The 22569-nt window shown below is 40.5% G+C and overlaps 1 protein-coding gene across 1 annotated transcript; it reads left to right on the top strand.

Annotated features, from left to right (window-relative positions):
- Nucleotides 1-10329: 10329 nt before the first annotated feature.
- On the top strand, nt 10330-21339 carry LOC120026953 (chloride intracellular channel protein 1-like). The gene is made up of 7 exons (XM_038971741.1): nt 10330-10479; nt 10776-10854; nt 13056-13165; nt 13309-13434; nt 14731-14837; nt 15364-15545; nt 17535-21339. The coding sequence occupies exons 2-7, from the start codon at nt 10813-10815 to the stop codon at nt 17694-17696; spliced, it is 729 nt and encodes a 242-aa protein (XP_038827669.1). The 5' UTR covers nt 10330-10479; nt 10776-10812; the 3' UTR covers nt 17697-21339.
- Nucleotides 21340-22569: the final 1230 nt, after the last annotated feature.

Below are 22569 nucleotides of genomic sequence, written 5' to 3'. Positions count from 1 at the left end.
CAGTAGCCAGCTAATGTACCTTTCTGGACCTTGTAAACTGTCGAATAGACCCATAACTGATCCAAATGGTTGCATAATCAGGCCTAGGCAGTATGCAGTTATTTCGGCATGAAGCATTCAAAACAGGACGTTTGAGTGGTTCAAATTAGCTTACAACACTGCAGTTTACAGCCATAGCCATTCATTGAGTAGGTCTACTCTCTTGAAAACAAGAACACATTCATGCACCGTGTTGTTGTAGCCTATAGGTAGAACAATGTTTAAAAATGTAGGCCTAATCAGTAGTAGAGCTTTGTGTGCCCGATGTCCTGGGGACTGCGGAGCGCAGCCTGTAGCCATAATCTGTTTGCCAGAATTGTTTTTGCTTGCACAACAACAAAAAATTGCGGTGTTTGTTGTTGAATTTCTACATTTTTATTTAAATAAGAGTTTCTATATTATATTTTTCATTAGGCTACATGTAGTCTACATTGAAGTAGGCCTATTATTTGCAGTTGTCACTATGACAATGAACACACCCTGAAGCACTGAATGGTCTGTGTTAACACCTTATTCATAGGCCTACAGCGTGCAGTAGGATGCTTTGATCAGTTGATTGACAGGTGCAGGCTACTGTAGAACGATAAACTTTCCTCAAGTGTGGATGCTCGCCAACATTTTTGAGTTATGTATAATTTATCGGTGGTGTGGACGGTCCTTAACGCTTAAATGGGCAAATGCTGCCCTCTAGCAGGTGAATATGATATGAACTACAGCAGTGGTTCTCCACCACGTGTTGATTTGATAGAAAGCACGACTGCAACATTGACAGCCTACTAAAAATGGATTTCATATTCCAGCTTTTTAAATCATCATTTGAAGGGGGAGGGTTAGATGTTTTTTTTTTCAATTGCTCGGTGAGGGCCAGGTAAAAATATATTTTACTCGGGGAGGGCCATGCATTTTCATTTCAAAGAGGTCCATTTACATCCAGGTATCCCTCAATATAATTAATGTTTACTCCCTAACTATAAGATTTCACCTTCCTTCTTCAGGAAAATATGCTAACAGTGGCGGGGGCAGACTTTTTGATATTGCAAGACCTTTAGAAAATACGCATATTGTCTCTAACGCTAAACATACAAATATGTATTTGACAGTATGTTTGTATGTTTAGTGGAGTACAGTCCAACTCCCTCTCACCGTGGCCCTTGGCTCCATCTGGAGCACCTTTGCCCCTAGACAAACCCTTCACAATAAGGACACCTCCTCCATCGGTTTCCATTGAAGGGGGTTGTTGTAGGTTGTAGTTCTTAAATACACAATGTACTCAAACTGGTTTTATTCTGTGGGAAAGACTGCAATGTTTATTAAGGCTAGTTTCACTAAGCTTTAGTTCCAAGTACCAACTCAAACTGGTTGCACCTCTAGGGCTTAGACTTAACAACATCGGTATGAACAGTTAACCAATGTCACTGTATTTACATTGGGAACATGTCAGAGTGACTAAGCACTTTTTAATGTCATAACTTCTTCTCAACCATGTCACTATCATTTATCTTCATCTTCATCTAGTGAGTTATTGAGTATTTCACACTCTGTACTTTTTTATAAAGATAAACTTTCTATGTATTCTATGTACAATAAATAAACATACCACATATGACACTTAAAAAAAACTACTACTACGAGACACTACATTATGTCTATGTGTGTGTGAAATGGTTGAACAAATAATCAAATAAAGATTTTAAATTAAATTAACATTTTGACTGAGCATTCCAATGTGACGTAAATTACAGATACTATCTGCATTCCTGACTGTTCTTTTCCGACAAACGTCCGCTTAGCACCCTCATGGAAGACGATAAAACCTGCTATACTTCATTCTAGTCTCCATATGCACCACCCCTTAGCAGTAAACTGTAATTTTCCTCATTCATTTGATTAGTAATCTTTCCTCACCATTTTCTATAGAGTGTGTACTTTTTCAGCAAGACTCATTCATTAGGGATTAGACCTACGACTCCTATTGAAAACAACAAACAATACCCTCCTACAAGATGAAGACTAATATTTTGATAGGGCTAACTGTCCTGGTGGTCTTCATAGCAGTACTAAATCCTATCAGAATCATCTGTCCCTATGACAATATTCAAAGACGGGTACAGTAATATGTTGTGATTTGATTGGTTAGGGTTTATCACAAATTCTGAACTAGGTGCTTTTATTTTCTAAAGCTATACATTGTTTATATGGGATGGTGGTACACTCCGCTACGTATGAATCCCTTGGTAAATATGATGGTAAACATCCATGGGATGCATGTTACCTGTTCTGTACACAACAAAGGAGTTCCGAGAACTTGAGAGTGCTTTCTATTGTTTTAGTCTAATTTCCAGGAATAATTATACATATATCTCATGGGTACCTAGGCCGTTCTGATATGACAAATTGAGTCTGCTGTGGTAGCATTACCTTCACTAATTAAAACCTGTTTGGGATAGGGGGCGGTATTTTCACGTCCGGATGAAAAGCATGCCCAAAGTAAACTGCCTGCTACTCAGGCCCAGAAGCTAGGATATGCATATATATTGGTAGATTTGGATAGAAAACACTCTAAAGTTTCTAAAACTGTTAAAATTATGTCTGTGAGTATAACAGAACTTATTTGGCAGGCGAAACCCCGAGGACAAACCATCCAGGAATATTTTTTTTTGAGTTGACTGTGTTTTCAATTTGGTTTCTATGGGAATCTAGATTTCTGAGGCATCTGGTTGCAGTTCCCAGGGCTTCCACTAGATGTCAACAGTCTTTAGAAATTGGTTGATGTTTTTCTTTTGAGTAATGAAGAAGTATGGCTGTTCAAACTGAGTGTCGAGTCTAGTGTACTGTTGTGTTTGGGGCGCGTGACCTGGCGCTCGCTCCACTTTTATTTTATCCGCTATTGAACACAGTTTATTCCGTCTTACATTTTATCGATTATTTACATTTTAAAATACCTAAAGTTGGATTAGGAAAGTTGTTTGAAATGTTTGGACCAGGATTACAGGTAACTTATTAGATAATGTGTAGTCATGTGGGCGAGTTGGAACCGGTGTTTTTCTGAATCAAACGCGCCAAATAAATTGACATTTTGGGGATATAACGACGGAATTAATCGAACAAAAGGACCATTTGTGATGTTTATGGGACATATTGGAGTGCCAACAGAAGAAGATCTTCAAAGGTAAGGCTTGAATTATATCGTTATTTCTGAGTTTTGTGTCGCGCCTGGCGGGTTGAAATATGATTGTCATGTGTTTGTTTGATGGGGTGCTGTCCTCAGATAATCGCATGGTTTGCTTTCGCTGTAAAGCCTTTTTGAAATCTGACACGGTGGCTGGATTAACAAGAAGTTAAACTGTATTTTGGTGTATTGCACTTGTGATTGTATGAAAGTTAAATATTTTGAATAATTTATTTTGAATTTCACGCTCTGCAATTTCACCGGATGTTGTCGAAACGTTCCGCTAGCGGAACCCCTAGCCATAAAAGGTTTTAAATCATATTCATTCCACTGTAATGACTGAACCACATGTAATTGGCAACTTTGTAGATGAATAAGCCAGTGAACACTCCTCTAGTTTCAGGGGCTGCACTGTGTGTACAATATCAATTTACACAGTATACAATCGAGTAGACCATTCATCTTAATGTATATACCTAATACCTATACTAACTGTGAACGTCTAAACATGCATGTTTCAGTTTTTTATCATGCTGTCTCCTCGCATTTTTCCACCTGATGCCAATCGTGATAAGCAAAAGACTGTTCCCACAAACATGGTGTGTGACAACTCCACTCTCAACTGCTACACCGGAGAAGCAAGTAAGGAAGCCTGTACACCAAAAACGTGTGAATATGCAATGAATTAGCTTATATAACGTCAATGTCATAATGAACCAATCACTGAAAAATCGTATCTAAAATCCATTCCATCTAGAATTCAATGCCACAGGGTTTCTGAAACTTCACACCCGTGGCTGTCTGGACCTGTGTGGCAAGACCACCACTGCAACCATCCTGGGTGCTGGTGTCACCAGCAGCTTCTCATGCTGCCAGACAGACTTGTGTAACAGGGCCAGCTCTGTCCATGTCTCTGTAACTGTAGCTCTCAGTGCCGCCCTGCTTGCCTGGTGGAATCAGACTGGAAAATCCTGTTCCCCCCCCCCCCCCACCATTTTGTCGTTGTGATCAAGCCATTACACCCTTGCCTGTCTTGCACTAACACTCCCACTTGTCTTCTCTTACTAGCACTGGATTCCTGATAGCTACTTTATCTTCTTATGGCTGCAGGGGCAGTATTGAGTAGCTTGGAGTAGCTTGGTTTTGAGTAGCTTGGTTATTGAGTAGCTTGGTGCACAGAGGTGCCCAGAGTAAACGGCCTGCTCCTCAGTCATATTTGCTAATATTTGCATATTATTATTAGTATTGGATAGAAAACACTCTGAAGTTTCTAAAACTGTTTGAATTATGTCTGTGAGTATAACAGAACTCATATGGCAGGCAAAAACCCGAGGAGTTCCACTTCCTGTTTGGATTTTTTCTGAGGGTGGCAGATTTTCAAACAAGCTCTCATTGAAATTACAGCGAGATATGGATGAGTTTTCACTTCCTATGGCTTCCACTAGATGTCAACAGTCAATAGAACTTTGTCTGATGACTCTAATGTGAAGGGGGGCCGAAGGAGACAGGAATTAGTCACCACTGCCACGAGCTGAACATGCTTTGACCACGTGCGTTGACGTGATAGGCAGCTCCGTTCCATCGCTCAACTGAAGTCAATCTAATTCTCCGGTTGGAACGTTATTCAAGATGTATGTTAACAACATTCTAAAGATTTATTCAGTACATCGTTTGACATGTTTCTACTGACTGTTATAGAACTTTTGGACATTTCGTCACGTTATAGTGGACGCGCTTTGTGACTTTGGAATTGTTTACCAAACGCGCTAACCAAAGTAGCTAATTGGACATAAATAACGGACATTATCGAACAAATCAAGCATTTATTGTGGACCTGAGATTCATGGGAATGCATTCTGATGAATATCATCAAAGGTAAGGAAACATTTATCATGTATTTTCTGGTTTCTGTTGACTCCAACATGGCGACTAATTTTACTAATGTTCTGAGCGCCGTCTCAGATTATTGCATGGTTTGCTTTTTCCGTAAAGTTCTTTTGAAATCTGACACAGCGGTTGCATAAAGGAGAGGTATATCTATAATTCCATGTGTATAACTTGTATTATCATCTACATTTATGATGAGTATTTCTGTTGAAACGATGTGGCTATACACTATCACTGGATGTTTTTGGAACTAGTGAATGTAACGCGCCAATGTAAACTCAGATTTTTTTATATAAATATGAACTTTATCAAACAAAACATGCATGTATTGTGTAACATGAAGTCCTATGAGTGTCATCTGATGAAGATCATCAAAGGTTAGTGATTAATTTTAGCTATATTTCTGCTTTTTGTGAAAGCTATCTTTCACTGGAAAAATGGCTGTGCTTATTGTGGTTTGGTGTGACCTAACATAATCGTTTGTAGTGCTTTCGCTGAAAAGCATATTTGAAATTGGACACTTTTGTGGGATTAACAACAAGATTACCTTTAAAATGGTATAAAACACATGTATGTCTGAGGAATTTTAATTATGAGATTTCTGCTTTTTGAATTTGGCGCCCTGCACTTTCACTGGCTGTTGTCATATCGATCCCGTTAGCGGGATTGCAGCCATATGAAGTTATTGAAGAAAAATGTACTTACTATGACTGTGGTATGTGGTTGTCTGACCTAGCTAGCTTCAGATCAATACACTAATGTAAGTCGCTCTGCACTCTTAGGGAAAAAAGGGTTCCAAAAGGGTTCTTTGGCTGTCCCCTTAGGAAAACCCTTTTTTTGTTTCAGGTAGAACCTTTTTTGTTTCCAGGTAGAACCCTTTAGGGTTCCATGTAAAACCCTATGTGGAAAGGGTTCTACATTGAACCAGAAAGGGTTCTTCAAAGGTTTCTCCTATGGGGACAGCCAAAGAACTCTTTTAGGTTCTATATAGCACCTTTTTTTCCCTAAGAGTGTGGATAAGAGCATCTGCTAAATTACACAAATGTCAATGTAAAAATGACTTCTGTACACAGTAGTGTATAAACCTGTTACACTTCTGTTCACACTGTTGAAACCCTTTTCACTTCTGTTCACATTGTTTAAACAGGTTTGAGACTACTTTCCATCCTCTATTAACTAGGTTTGGCACCCTGAGCTCAGAAATAAATGCCTACATTGTAACTCCTGATCTACTTTAATAACATTCATCAACTGAATAGTACTTGCAACTATGATCTGCAACAACTCGAAGTGCCTTTACACTACCCTACGAAACACACAATGCTGTAATATTATTCTTAATAATAAATAAATCGAATTATGTCACAAAACGGAAATAAAAGGTGCTGTTTTTCATTGGTGACACAATAGTGTCCTCTACACTTCTTTATTCTGAAATGTCATTGGTTTTGTCAAATGGAGTGGCCTAAAAATGCTGAAACAATAATGGATAATAAGTCGTGCAAATAATGCTTTAGTTAGGAGGCTACCAATCTGTCAAACATAAGAAAAGGTAACTGAGAAAAAAAGCTACAAGAAATGAAAGACAAACTTATTGTAACGGAACTCTAATTCCTCCTCCTCCTCGGACGAGGAGAGGAGAGAGGGATCGGAAGACCAATTTGCAGCGAGGTAGGATGACATAATGATTTATTTACAAGACGAAACTAAACACACGAAGAACACTTGATAATTACAAAACAACAAACGAACGTAGACTGACCTAAAACATGTGAACTTACATATAACGAAGAACGCACGAAACAGGTACAGACTACAAACCAACGCTACAGTCCCGTGTGGCACGAACATACATACAGACACAGGAGACAACCACCCACAAACAAACAGTGAGAACAACCTACCTTAATATGACTCTCAATCAGAGGAAACGTCAAACACCTGCCTCTGATTGAGAGCCATACCAGGCAACCCAAAACCAACATAGAAACAGAAAACATAGACTGCCCACCCAAAACTCACGCCCTGACCAATAAACACATACAAAACAAGAGAAAACAGGTCAGGAACGTGACACTTATGAAATATCTAGGGTTAGGGTTGGGCTATCTCGTGTAAGGGTTGAGCCGATGTGTAGACATCAACACAAGCTAATGTCAGTTTGCATCATTTGGGTGTCTATACACATTCGTCTACGTTAGTGTGTCTTGCACAGTAAAAGAGTGGGTGTGTATTGTGTAAGTCCCATAACGTTAGTGTAACAGGTTATGTCCTCACCGTGACCTCATTGGCAACTTTGGCAGCTAAACTGAGCTGGCAGACAGGCTGGTGGAATCTTTCTCCACCCTGTTTGTCTGCAACTCACTTTCAAACCAATCGCGAATAAGTCCATCAGAGAGACGAAAGCACATTGGTGAATCTAAGACTTGGCCCGATGCTGTCAAATGTCCAGAAAAGAGTACTTCATCCAGGTGACTGGTGGATTAGTGGATTTAGTGGGGTTCTGCTCTGCCACACCAAAACACCCACATACAAATACTTCAATACAAGCACTTCAATATAAATAAGCACATCTCATTGATCTCATAGGCAAGATATAAACACAGTTTGCACCTACAGTATTTCCCCAGACGAATGTAATGTTATGTATCAACATGATGTCATATTTTGTATTATTTTAGCTATAGTGCTTTTGTTTTATCCCCCTCTGGCACAAAGCGTATAAACATTCATAAACACACATGATATCACAATATTCCAGGAACTTGAATTAGTCAAATATACACTTTTCTATTTAGATCATTGTCTAAGTACATAATGACACATTTCAGAAAATGAACACACCAGAACCCTTGATTAAGTGTCACACACCGTCAAAGGTCTGTTACATAAGCTTACTACTGAAGCATGAGTGCCTGACTCAATGAGCTGACAACCTACATTTAAACCTCTACAGGATCGGTGTCCTGTAGAGGTTGAGCTAACGTGCGCTGATGTGATTAGCATGAGGTTGTAAGTAACAAGAACATTTCCCAGGAAATAGACATATCTGATATGGGCAGAAAGATTACATTCTTGTTCATCTAACTGCACTGTCCAATTTACAGTAGCTATTAGAGTGAAATAATACAATGCTATTGTTTGAGGAGAATGCAAAGTTATGAACTTGAAAATGTATTAATAAACCAATTAGGCACATTTGGGCAGACTTTTAACATTTTATTTCACCTTTATTTAACCAGGTAGGCTAGTTGAGAACAAGTTCTCATTTGCAACTGCGACCTGGCCAAGATCAAGCAAAGCAGTTCGACACATACAACAACACAGAGTTACACATGGAATAAACAAACATACAGTCAATAATACGGTATAAAAAGTCTATATACAGTATGTGCAAATGAGGTAGGATAAGGGAGGTAAGGCAATAAATAGGCCATGGTGGCGAAGTAATTACAATACAGCAATTAAACACTGGAATGGTAGATGTGCAGAATATGAATGTGCAAGTAGAGATACTGGGGTGCAAAGGAGCAAGATAAATAAATAAATACAGTATGGGGATGAGGTAGTTGGATGGGCTATTTACAGATGGGCTATGTACAGGTGCAGTGATCTGTGAGCTGCTCTGACAGCTGGTGCTTAAAGCTAGTGAGGGAGATATGAGTCTTCAGCTTCAGTGATTTTTGCAGTTCGTTCCAGTCATTGGCAGCAGAGAACTGGAAGGAAAGGCGGCCAAAGGAAGAATTAGCTTTGAGGTGACCAGTGAGATATACCTGCTGGAGCGCGTGCTGCGGGTGGGTGCTGCTATGGTGACCAGTGAGCTGAGATAAGGCGGGGCTTTACCTAGCAGAGACTTGTAGATGACCTGGAGCCAGTGGGTTTGGCGACGAGTATGAAGCGAGGGCCAGCCAACGATAGCGTACAGGTCGCAGTGGTGGGTAGTATATGGGGATTTGGTGATAAAACGGATGGCACTGTGATAGACTGCATCCAATTTGTTGAGTAGAGTGTTGGAGGCTATTTTGTAAATGACATCGCCGAAGTCGAGGATCGGTAGGATGGTCAGTTTTACGAGGGTATGTTTGGCAGCATGAGTGAAGGATGCTTTGTTGCAAAATAGGAAGCCGATTCTAGATTTAATTTTGGATTGGAGATGCTTAATGTGAGTCTGGAAGGAGAGTTTACAGTCTAACCAGACACCTAGGTATTTGTAGTTGTCCACATATTCTAAGTCAGAACCGTCCAGAGTAGTGATGCTGGACAGGCGGGCAGGTGCGGGCAGCGATCGGTTGAAGAGCATGCATTTAGTTTTACTAGCATTTAAGAGCAGTTGGAGGCCACGGAAGGAGAGTTGTATGGCATTGAAGCTCGTCTGGAGGTTAGATAACACCGTGTCCAAAGAAGGGCCAGAGGTATACAGAATGGTGTCGTCTGCGTAGAGGTGGATCAGAGAATCACCAGCAGCAAGAGCGACATCATTGCTGTATACAGAGAAGAGAGTCGGCCCGAGAATTGAACCCTGTGGCACCCCCATAGAGACTGCCAGAGGTCGGGACAACAGGCCCTCCGATTTGACACACTGAACTCTATCAGAGAAGTAGTTGGTGAACCAGGTGATACAACTTGATACAACATTTTGAACAGAAATGCAATGGTTCATTGGATCCGTTTAAAACTTTTCACATACACTGCTGCCATCTAGTGGCCAAAATCTAAATTGCTCCTAAACTGGAATAATACATTGTGGCCATTCTCTTGTATTTAAAAGATGGAACAAAAAAATTAAATAAAATGCTATTTTTTTTCTTTGTATTATCTTTTACCAGATCTAATGTGTTATATTCTGCTACATTAATTTAACATTTCCACAAATTTCAAAATGTTTCCTTTCAAATGGTATCAATAATATGCATATCCTTGCTTCAGGCCCTGAGCTACAGGCAGTTGGATTTGGGTATGTCATTTCAGGCGAAAATGTTTTTAAAAAAGGGTCAGATCCTTAAATATCTGCTGTCTTCATCTACGGTAGGCTACTGTATTACAATTTGGTAGAGACGCAATTCCTTCCACGTTGTGTAGGCCAGGCTAGCTACAGAAGGCTTATTTTTTTATTTCATAACCCAAATTACATAGACGACCACCAAGGTCTCCCTGCCCCACCCCCACTCCCCTGTCCCCATCTCGTTCACGTACACAATCCGGTGCCTTTCTTTCTTATCACCGCTATTCGCTCGGGGCGCTTGGTTAGGGTTACAACGGAGTTCTAAACATCACTTGTATGTGGACTTTCCAGGAAATGGAGGAATGAGTGTGTAGCAAGCGACACAGAGGGAGAGGAAACCGAAAAGGCGTTAACTGCAAGTTCCACACAGGACGTGAGCGAGGTAAGAACAATTTAGACTACATTGTTACTCACCAAACTCGCGTGAAAGGTTGTTATTAATTAAGTCATAACGGTTTACAGTAAGACCTTATTTTTCTGATGCTTGTTTGTATTAGTTTATATAAACTATCGAATTTATCTGACTGACTATAGCAGATAGGGCGGCCAAGCCCTTGGTCGACATCGGTTATGTTTATCATTGAAATTGAGTAAAATATCTGAAAGTTAGTGCAAGACTGCACATTGAGAGTTGTTAACGTTACCCATCCAAAAACTAAACAGTCCTGTCACCTTTAGGTATTCCAGTTTCAGCAGCAACACTTGAAACAAAAAGATGAGTGACGAAAATCAACCTGAAGTTGAACTTTTTGTGAAGGTAAGCAACATCATCAAATCCATTCTGTGACATGCATAATCATATCTTGGACTTTGTAAACAATGCGCCATTACTTTTCGCTGCCAAAATGTCATTATGTGGTACAATGTAATCTATTTTACTAAAACGTCATTATAACCCACGCATTTCTGCAACAAGATAACTTATCAGTGAGAAAAGTAAACTGTTGCCACTGGTCCCTAGCGCCATTTGTTTGAAGACTGCTAGAATGGCTAGAGAAAGCAGGCCTAATGGTTTTCATAGTATTAATAAGATAGTAGTAATACATTACGCTATTTTATTAACATATTAGCTATGCCTATTGCTGTACCCCATTTGGCACATCAGTTGAATGGCCAGAACATTTTATAATCTTATTAAATGCACATTAAGATAATACATATGAAATATAGGCTCCTTAATCTGTACTGAACAAAAATATAAACGTAACATGTAAAGTGTTGGTCCCATGTTTCTTGAGCTAACAACAAAAATCCATACTCACAAAAACCTTATTTCTCTCAAATATTGTGCACCAGTGAGAATTTCTTATTTGCCAAGATAATCCATCTACCTTACAATTGTGGCATATCAAGAAGCTGATTAAACAGCATGATCATTACACACGTGCACCTTGTGATGGGGATAATAAAAGGCCACTCTAAAATGTGCAGTTTTGTCACACAACACAATGCCACGATGTCTCAAGTTTTGAGGGAGCATGCAGTTGGCATGCTGACTGCAGGACTGTCCACCAGAGCTGTTGCCAGAGAATTTAATGTTAATTTCTCTACCATAAGCCTCCTCCAACGTTGTTTTAAATAATTTGGCAGTACGTCCAACCGTCCTCACAACCGCAGACCACGTGTAACCACGGCAGTCCAGGACCTCCACATCTGGCATCTTCACCTGCTGGATCATCTGAGACCAGCCACCCGGACAGTTGATGAAACTGTGGGTTTGCACAACTGAAGAATTTCAGAAACCTCAGAGAAGCTCATCTGCGTCCTCGTCGTCCTCACTAGGGTCTTGACCTGACTGCAGTTCGGCGTCGTAAACGACATCAGTGGGCAAATGCTCACCTTTAATGACCACTGGCACGCTGGAGAAGTGTGCGCTTCACGGATGAATCCCGACTTCAACTGTACCGTGCAGATGGCAGACATGTACAACGTGTATGGCGTCGTGTGGGCCAGCGGTTTGCTGTTGTCAATGTTGTGAACAGAGTTCCCCATGGTGGCAGTGGGGTTATGATATGGGCAGGCATAAGCTACGGACAATGAACACAATTCCATTTTATCAATGGCAAGATTCTGAGGCCCATTGTTGTGCCATTCGTCCGCTGCCATCACTTCATGTTTCAGCCTGATAATGAAAGGCCCCATGTCACAAGGATCTGGACACAATTCCTGGAAGCTGAAAATGACCCAGTTCTTCCGTGGACTGCATACTCACCAGACATGGCACCCATTGAGCATGTTTGGGATGCTCTGGATCGATGTTTACATCAGCGTTCTCACCAATATCCTGCAACTTCGCAAAGCCATTTAAGAGGAGTGGGACAATATTCCACAGCCTGATCAGCTCTATGCAAAGGAGATGTGTCGCACTGCATGAGTCAAGTGGTGGACACACCAGATACTGACGGGTTTTCTGGTCCACATCCCTACCTTTTTTTAAGGTATCTGTGACTAACAGATGCAAATCTGTATTCCCAGTCATGTGAAATCCATAGATTAGGGCCTCATTTATTTATTTGAATTGACTGATTTCCTTATATGAACTGTAACTCAGTAAAATCTTTGAAATTCTTGCGTTTATATTTTTGTTCAGTGTATATTTCATAAGCTGGCCAGAGCAGCCTAGGGGTGTGGTCATTCAGAGGAAAACACGGTCCAATATAAAGATAGGGTACCCTTTTTTCACTCTCTTATAAGGATTTCTCTGTGTGAATATCAAGACTTAGAACCCTTTTTTCCCTCAGGTATGAAAGATATCTTTGTGGTAGCAGTTTAAAATGCTTACTTCTTGTTCATTTCCCCACCATTCAAATTTCAAGAGACCCACAGCCCTGCTCTGTCACACATTACCCTCTTTGAGGGTAATCCCTCTTTGGGTAACCCCCCTATCTCTCTTGGGTAGTATATGATCTTCTTGTTCGGATGAATGACCATAATATGTGGCCTTCTATCCCATTCTAGGCAGGCAGTGATGGCCAGAGCATTGGCAACTGTCCGTTCTCCCAGCGCCTCTTCATGGTGCTGTGGCTTAAAGGAGTAACGTTCAATGTCACCACCGTGGACATGAAGAGGTCTGTCTAATGCCTATCAATCTGTATTTATATTACATATACATTTATATTACATTTGCACATGCCTAAGCTACTTACTCACTCACTCTAATGCTGTCATTGTTTCCCCTCTCTCCCTCTGTCATTTCTCTCTCTCTTGATAGGAAACCAGACATCCTTAAGGACCTAGCACCTGGTGCTCAGCCCCCCTTCCTGCTCTATGGGACGGAGGTGAAAACCGACACCAACAAGATAGAAGAGTTCCTGGAGGAGAACCTGTCCCCTCCAAAGTAATCACTCCGTCCATCATTCTATTTTTATTCCATCCTCTGATCAAACCATTAGACAGTTATGCTGCTACTTGCACCAAGCAAAGTTCCATATCCTTCCAGATCTATGTTCATAGGTGGCGTGTGAATTTCAAGTTTGGGGAAGCACATTCGTTTATAATAAAGCATTCCATGCATCTATCATCGCATTTGTAGACTTATGTAAGATAGCCTACTATTCTGAGTAGATTGGATAGTCATAATTTAGGCTAATAGTATAACTCAATCACTGTTTGCAAAAAATACCCTTCAATACATCGCTGAGCGTGTTGTGGCGCAGAGTAGGCCTAGGCTATAGGCTATATCAGATACATTTCTTCCCCTTTCTTTGCACAGGAAAAAATGTGGCCTTTTATAAGCACATTTCATTTCAATTCTACTAAACTTTGTATGACTGGAGACATTAGCAGAATATTGTTTAATACAACAAAAAGTACAGGGTTACAAAAAGTATAGGCTACTGCTGACAAACAGATCAATAATTACGACCTTGTCTGCAGGCGTCTAATCTAGGCCTACGAAAAGGGGAGACAGAAATTATACAGTATGATGTCCATCTAACCTGGAGGAGGAAATGATTGTCCAAAAACAAAGTTTCAAGTTGCACTGATCTAATGATAAGTGAATATGCGCACTCACCGTGGATATGGAGGATGCTCTCTGCTGGTGCCAATAAGATAGGCTTTGGTTTGCTCAAATTGAGAATTTTGATAACAAAAAAATAGATTAGAGTATTTTTATTGTCTTATCTTTCCAGCAATAGCGATTGTATTTTGAAATATAGCGATATGCCTGGCCCTATTTTAGCTGCTTCAACAATAATATATTTGGTATTTAAATGCCCAAATTGTGGGCCTTCCAACTGTAGGCTATGCCCTTATGATTTAGAACAATCCACAGCTTGTTTTTTTAATGAAGTTAATGATCATCTGGGGCCAAATCATGCTTTCTGGTGTACTTGCTTATTTTGAATGATTTTAATTCTTTCTGCATAGACAGAAGTAATTATATAAGGTTGGCAATTTAATTCAATTTACTTTAGGAGAAGCTTAGCTTCCTTTGTATAATTATTTGTGTCTGTTGTTTGCCTCTGTAGAGTATGTTGATAGGTTATGTACTGTCCTTGCATGTACTTTATGTGTTTAACATTACTTCCTATGTTCCTCTCTTAAGACAACATGCTTTCTCCCATGATAACTTGCTGACTGAGGTCTGCTAGATGGCAAATTTGTAATACGTCCTCCACCCCCTCCCCAGATACCCCCGCATGGCTTCCAGGAACCCTGAGTCTAACACAGCCGGCCTGGACGTGTTCTCCAAGTTCTCGGCCTACATCAAGAATTCAAACCCCCAGCTCAATGACAGTGAGTGACAATGACAAATCAGGATGAACTGAGCCCGACCCTTTCATGTACAGAAACACTATTGCGTGTTAACAAGCACCTGCAAGAACTCCCACAATCTGTCTCTGTATTCCAGAGCAGCAGGGAGTGTCTTTGTTAATGGCATTATGCTCTGAGCTTTGCGTCTCTTCACAAACCGGTTGCCTGTGGTCTTGTATTTTTAGCAGCGCTTTCAGAAGTACAGTGAAAGTACACACTAAGATAAGCATTTGTCATGTGCAATGAGTCATTTTAAATTACTCTTTAACTCAACAATTTACATCTGTGCCTCAAGTCCTCAATTATGTTTTTGTCCAAATAGTTCAAGTAATTATATTTCTATAGGTGTTAGTCATATTTCCTTTGTATTGTGCATTGTTTCATGGTGCAGCACATTCAATTCCTGTTTCAATATAAGGAGCTTTAGCTTTGCGCGTACTACAGTTTGTTTATGTACGTGTCAGTCTTAATAAATGTGTTGTACTTTGTGTGTTCTCTGTGTGGTCAGACCTAGAGAAAGGCCTGCTCAAGGCCCTGAAGAAACTAGATGACTACCTTGGCTCCCCACTTCCTGAGGAGATTGACGAGAATAGTGCTGATGAGGTCACTTCTTCTGCCCGCCCCTTCCTGGATGGGCAGGACCTCACTCTGGCCGACTGCAACTTGCTGCCCAAGCTGAACATCGTCAAGGTAATTCTTTGTTTTAAGCCCTGCTTGTGGCCTAGTGTGAAGTCCATAATCAAATCAGTATTAATTGGAGTTGGTGGACCATTTGTGAGCTAAATGCTGCCACATGTACAACATTAACTTCAGTGCAAACTGCAAAGATCCAATGGGCTCTTTTGGTCATTATTTTTTGGACTGTAAACATTTATTGGCTATAACTGTTACTTTTCTTGTCTTTACTTTTTTGTATCTTCCTTTTATTTTGGTTATTCTGTAGCCACGTGTATTTAGAAACAGAAACACCTTTATTCACTGAAGACATTTGCATGTTCAGAAATTTGACTCTGTGAAATGATCCTGCCACAATAAACAGAATATACAGACAGGCACAATAAACGACTATACTTATAAAATACACTATATATAAAAAAGTATTTGGACACCCCAAATTACTGAATTCGGCTATTTCAGTCACACCCCGTTGCTGACAGGTATATAAAATCAAGCACACAGCCATGCAATCTCCATAGACAAACATTGGTAGTAGAATGGCCTTACTGAAGAGCTCAGTGACTTTCAACGTGGCACCTTCATAGGATGCGACCTTTCCAACAAGTCAGTTCGTCAAATTTCTGCCCTGCTAGAGCTGCACTGGTCAACTGTAAGTGTTGTTATTCTGAAGTGGAAACGTCTAGACGCAACAACGGCTCAGCCGGGAAGTGGATGGCCACACAAGCTCACAGAACGGGACCGCTGAGTAGAAATTGTCTGTCCTCGGTTGCAACACTCACTACTGAGTTCCAACTTGCCTCTGGAAGCAACGTCAGCACAAGAACTGTTCGTCGGGAGCTTCATGAAAAGGGTTTCCATGGCTGAGCCATGGCTGAGCAGCCACACACAAGCCTAAGATCACCTTGCGCAATGCCAAGCGTCGGCTGGCGTGGTGTAAAGCCCACCACCATTGGACTCTGGAGCAGTGGAAACGTATTCTCTGGAGTGATGAATCACGCTTCGCCATCTGGCAGTCCGACGAACGAATCTGGGTTTGGCGGATGCCAGGAGAACGCTACCTGCCCCAATACATAGTGCCAACTTTCTGGCTAGGCCCCTTAGTTTCAGTGAAGGGAAATCTTAATGCTACAGCATACAATGACATTCTAGACAATTCTGTGCTTCAAACTTTGTGGCAAAAGTTTAGGGAAGTCCCTTTCCTCTTTCAGCATGACAATGCCCCCGTGCACAAAGTGAGGTTCATACGGAAATGGTTTGTCGAGATTGGTGTGGAAGAACATGACTGGCCTGCACAGAGCCCTGACCGCCACCCTATCGAACACCTTTGGGATGAATTGGAACGCCGACTGCGAGTCAGGCCTAATCGCCCAACAGTAGTGCCCGACCTCACTAATGTTCTTGTGGCTGATTGGAAGCAAGTCCCCGCAGCAATGTTTCAACATTAGTGGAAAGCCTTCCCAGAAGAGTGGAGGCTGTTATAGCAGCAAAGGGGAGACCAACTCCATATTAATGGTCAGGATGTTGGAATGAGATGTTTGACGAGCAGGTGTCCACATACTTTTTACAGTCCACACTATGAATACTATAATCTACATTATAAACTGGGTGGTTTGAGCCCTGAATGCTGATTGGTTGAAATCCGTGGTATATCAGACCGTATGACAAAAAAAAAATTTTTTACTGCTCTAATTACGCTGGTAACCAGTTTATAATAGCAATAAGGCACCTCTGGGGTTTGTGATATAAGGCCAATATACCACCACTAAGGACTGTGTCCTAGCACTCCGCGTTGCGTCTTGCCTAAAGAACAGTCCTTAGCCGTGGTATATTGGCCATATACCACATCCCCTCAGGCCTTTTTGCTTAGTTAGAACTTTGCATGTAGAGACAGATGTACAGTATGAATAAAAGCAATGTTACAGGATGATTTGCAATGGGGTGGAAATTACATGTATCTCTCCGTTCTTTCTCTTTTTTTCTCTCTCCCTGTCCAATCCTCAGGTTGTGTGTCTGAAGTATCGCACTTTCTCCGTCCCCAAGTCTCTCTCCAACCTGTGGCGGTACCTGGACGCTGCGTACGCCCGCGAGGAGTTCTCCTCTACCTGCCCCAACGACACAGAGATACACATCGCCTACTCAGCCGTGGCTAAAGCACTTAAGTAGGAGGAGAAAGGGATTCCATCAGTTTTCACACACCAGTGAATACATCTTATACACTCACCTACGCACACACTGTACATGTGGCAGCATACACACACTAATGCGCTCACACACACATGCACTCTCTCAGACACACATATTATTCAACAGCCTTGCTTTTGGACAGGAAATCAATATTACTGTAAGATCAAGTTGGAAACATTTAATTGGCCATTTAAGAGTTTGTGAAACTGAGACTTATAGTTTATGGTTCCCTTTTTGTCACATGCCGCATCCACTCTTAATTCAGTGGCAGTTACACACAGTTAAAGTTCTATACACGGGCAGTAGGTTACATATGGTAGCATCCAACTAAAGGTGTTCAGTCACTATGATTAATTCTGCACTCCATACATTGCCACATTGCCAGCTATTAGCTTCTATCTCTTGGCCAAGCCGTAAAGAAACTGTTCTTCTGTTGTGATTACACACACACACATACTTAGACCAGTTTAACTGCTACCTGCAGCTGAAAGAGAGATGTCTGTTATAGGCGTGTCTATAATTATACATTATTACAGATATATTATTACACTGTTGATATATTGTTTAGGGCGAACCGCCTTTAACATGGTCAGTTTGAACCAGTCGTTTTATACATGCTAAATGATCCGACGTTAGGTTCAGGGAATAGGAAAGCAGGTCTTGGGCATGTAGTAGTACATTGGGGCACACTATACAGAGGTGTTTCTCAGCACTGTACAGTTACTGACACAGGAAATGATTTCAGCAGACCTCGGCTTCCCCTTTCTCCGCCTTGTAGCGCTGTGAAGGGTTAATCAAGTTTATATCCCCCCATTGTAAGGCTCTTTTGCTATTAGTAATCAACCTCCATTCCCCCATTCAAAGTGAAGGATATTTTTTATATTATTAAAAAAACTGTGAGAGGCTCATATTGCGGGACAGTTGAGTTATTCCAGATGAAGTAATGTGGCTATAGTTGCTGCTTTGTGTGAACTTTAGGTTATTGAAGTACTTGACTTTGTATGGCCTTGAGGCACCAAGCCAATTCGGTCACGTGTTTCACTGTAATCTGAGGGAAAACTACAGGATGTAATGCAGACGTGCACACGGCTCCTCGCATGACTAAACCATAAACGTCACATTCATTAAAAAGAGAGATGCACATTGCATAGATAACTGAAACTGAAATCTTCAAGGAGAGAATGCTACAGGATTGTGTATTTGTACTCTTTGATATGGTTACTGACAATGGAAGACTCAATGAAACTTGAAAAAAGAGAAGTTTGAACCTTTAGTGAGCCAAATGAAAGGTTTTACTTCAGGTCTATCGAGCTGGGTGTTGTTTAAGTTGTTTAAATCGACAACACCTTTGAACCTACTACCATCCTGTGCTTTGTAGTGCTGAGCAATTAGTGCTTTTTAAGTCGTTCGTTTTCAGTTCTATTAATGCAAAATAATCACGGTTTTCAATTTTGGTTTTGATAATTTTTTAAAATATGAAATGCATTATGAAATAATGACATTACAATGATTTGAGAGCTTTTTAATGGAAATTCCAAAGCCCAAAATAGTAAACATTGAATTTCCAAAACATTTAAAATATTCCATTGTCTCTGATCAGGTCCACATTGGGTAAACGTCAATAGAAAAATATTGAAATTACTATGAAATAATAAAATGTGTATATTACTTCGTTTTTAATGGATTACATTATTATTTTTAATTCCTTAAAGTAATCATCTCATCTCTGCTCAGGCAGTAGCAGTCAGCCAGCCAGGCCATCTAACATTACGTCCTCCCCATACTGTACTGTATTTAGTCATCCTATTTAGCTAGCCTGCCAAAGTATGCTGCAGAGCTTTCTCACGAAATCATTTGACTAGATCTTCAAAGTAGATAAGGCATTCTTTCACGAACTGTCTCTGTCCCTCTCGTCGTTGTGTTGTGTATATTCGTCTCTCATGTGGTCTATTCAGTCTGTGTAATTAACCTAACGTAGCATGCGTAAAAGTGTATACGTCCTGAGATCAGTATATAATGACGAGATGCTAATTTCTCCGCCCTAATAATGAGAGTCGTCGCTAATGCGGGAAGGCAAACGACAAGCGTAGGTCATTCCAAGCCCATTGCATTCGGTTTATTTTGGACAGATTTTGGCGAGAGTGAAACCTCTCGTTTTGCCTCTTCCTCTCTGATCTGTTTGAGCTGGGTGAAAACTGGCGCAATGGATTGTGGTCATTGTAATTAATTACGACGTTTCTGCGCTGAACTAGGTTGAATATTTGTTTAATGAAAACAACTCCCTTCAGCCCCGCGTCCCACATAGTTCTTGACATCATTTATTTTCTGAATGATTTGACTAACTAAATGGAATTCAAGTAATTTAACCGACTTCGGTCCATTAGTTGTTTAATAACCTGGAAAAAACGAGATGTCAGTTAATCGCTCAGCACTAAGGCTTTGTAGTGTGTAGTGACTTTGAATAAGTAATCCATTTTACATTGACTTGAAATTCAGGCCCTGGGAAAGAACTGGACATATTTGTTTGGGCTCTATTTAATCCATATCGCGGAAGGTCAGCGTAACAGCGTGATTGAAATTCAAAGGCAATATTACCGCGTTAGTGGAGACTGCATTCACGGTAAATGCTGCATATGCCGGCTCAATCGGAAATTACATTTGAATTTCTATTGCACAATCTGTAACGATTCAGCGATACAGATTGAATAGAGCTCTCAGCCTGACTGATAGATGGTGCAGTCATGGTAATGACATAAGCTTACAACAAGCTTTGTGAAGACAGAACCTACATATTTTGTATGACTTCCAGGGTAAGGTTTTGTAAAACAGTCACTAAGTGCAATTATCGTTATTGAATAGTACAAACATGAAGATGTAATTTGCAATATATTTAGCATCTGAGTTGACATTATGTCAGCTATTTTATACAGTGCATCATCAACCGTGTGATGAATCTGTAGTTTAAAACCCATATTTGTCCTCCACATCTGATAGATAAGAAAATTCTTCAGAAAACCCATTACTATTTTACATGACTGACTCCTTTATGGTATGGATTTTATTTGTTTTCTATGGACCTACTTTTACCGGTCAATTGTCTATAGTCCTGTTGTCATGACTATTTGTCAAAAGGGACCAAGTCTTCATTTCAATGTTGCCTGTTGTATTCTAGTATTTTCCTTTACTGAAGCGTGTAACAGTTTATTTTATTTTTTACTTCCTTTTACTGTAAGATTAGTGATGACTTCAGGGACTTTTTACATTCTTCTTTAATTCTTCTTTAATGTATTATCCTCCTTTACGTCTCCATTTCATACATATCTATTTTCCATCTTTATCCCCTCCTCAAACCCATCCTCTTTTTTTAAAGACTCATTTTCATTTTTGTTGTTTATTTTCTTCCTACTTTTGGTGTGTTCTTTCCTCCACATATTTCAGCCCTTCAACTTTATTCGAAGGCAATAGCACTTAACCTAGATTGTGTTGTGTACATTGAGTCAATGGCATTTCATTAGATCTTTATTGACGATGACGACAATCAAACGTAGTATTTCTTTTGTAGGTTTTAATCATCCTGAAAAGACGGGTCAAAATAAAACCACAATTGGTTACTGTTTCTTGACTTGTTTGTTTATTAATGGCTGCCAATCCTTTTTCAACAAAGTTATGCTAAATATAGCACCATAGAAAAGTAGCAATGTTAGAAAGCCATGTTAACCCTTACTTAAACAAATGTTCTTATGAATGAATGCAGTGGATTTGATCAACATATGGATTATGTTTCGCCACTAGTTTCATTGTCATTTAAACACGGTGATATGTCGCAATAGACACATGACTCATTTCTACCCTCAGGTGACTCTGACTGTGCACTACTTTTTAGGGTGCATCTGTGGGTGTCTCTGTGCCTTGTGTGTGCGTGTGCGTATATTGTATGTGAGTTCTACACCTACATGTAAACAAGGCACTGTCAGTGTGTCTATAATGAGTTTTTTTTGGTTAGTGGGATTCACCCCATTACAGTATAGGTTGTGTATGTTAGTGTATGATGATGAATCTACATATAAAATGCAATACATTTGGATATCAGCTTAGTATGAGAGAGAAAATAACCAGGATGCACAGTGCACCTCCCCTCCAGATGGGGGCAGCATGGGCCATAGCCCCATTGCACAGGTCCGTGTCACAGCGGTCATTTTGGTAGGTGAAGTTCAGGCCTGCAGCGTGTTTCTCCCCAGATAAACCACATTGAGAGGGAATGGCACAGCTCTTCTCATACAGGACCAGATGCAGGGAGCCTACAGATGAGGAAAAGGGTCATTTCAATGCTATTCAGTATATTTCACTTCAGTAAGTCAAGGCCTATTTGTCAGTGCACTGACTGAAATAGAGACAAGAGATGATAGTGTAATTGCTAGACTGACAGACATTGGGATGTATTACTGTCACACTAAGAGACATACAATTGGCCCACCAAAAGTCTGGATAGGCCACACCAGCTCTGCATTTAGAAAGGTGTTAACACAATACATTCAATCACTGCAAATTACTGACCTCAATTGAATTATGTGGCAAAAACACTTTTCAGAGAGGTCCCTTTCCTCTTATCCTCAGACTAACACAGAATCATGTGTCCAACCCACTTAGCGCTTGGCTATTTTTAGAGATAATTTGATGGCATCACTGGCATTAGGGAGCTAACAACCGGCTTGCTGAGAGAATAGTGGTGACATTTGGCCTTTTCAGCTAGCCTTTTGACTCATATTATGTAGTGAATACCCAGCAGGAAGGCAAGGCTAGGCAGGCCATAAAACATCTCCCACACTTAACTCTTCAACTTTAGTTAACATTA

Source organism: Salvelinus namaycush, chromosome 32 (assembly GCF_016432855.1).
Source record: "Salvelinus namaycush isolate Seneca chromosome 32, SaNama_1.0, whole genome shotgun sequence".
Classification (NCBI taxonomy): domain Eukaryota; kingdom Metazoa; phylum Chordata; class Actinopteri; order Salmoniformes; family Salmonidae; genus Salvelinus; species Salvelinus namaycush.
This window is presented reverse-complemented; position numbering and strand designations above follow the sequence as displayed.

Coding starts and splice junctions, on each gene's coding strand:
- LOC120026953 (XM_038971741.1), top strand. CDS start 10,813: ATGAGTGACGAAAATCAACCTGAAGTTGAACTTTTTGTGAAG. Junction 10,855..13,055: donor AAGTTGAACTTTTTGTGAAG/GTAAGCAACATC, acceptor ATCCCATTCTAG/GCAGGCAGTGATGGCCAGAG. Junction 15,546..17,534: donor CCAAGCTGAACATCGTCAAG/GTAATTCTTTGT, acceptor TCCAATCCTCAG/GTTGTGTGTCTGAAGTATCG.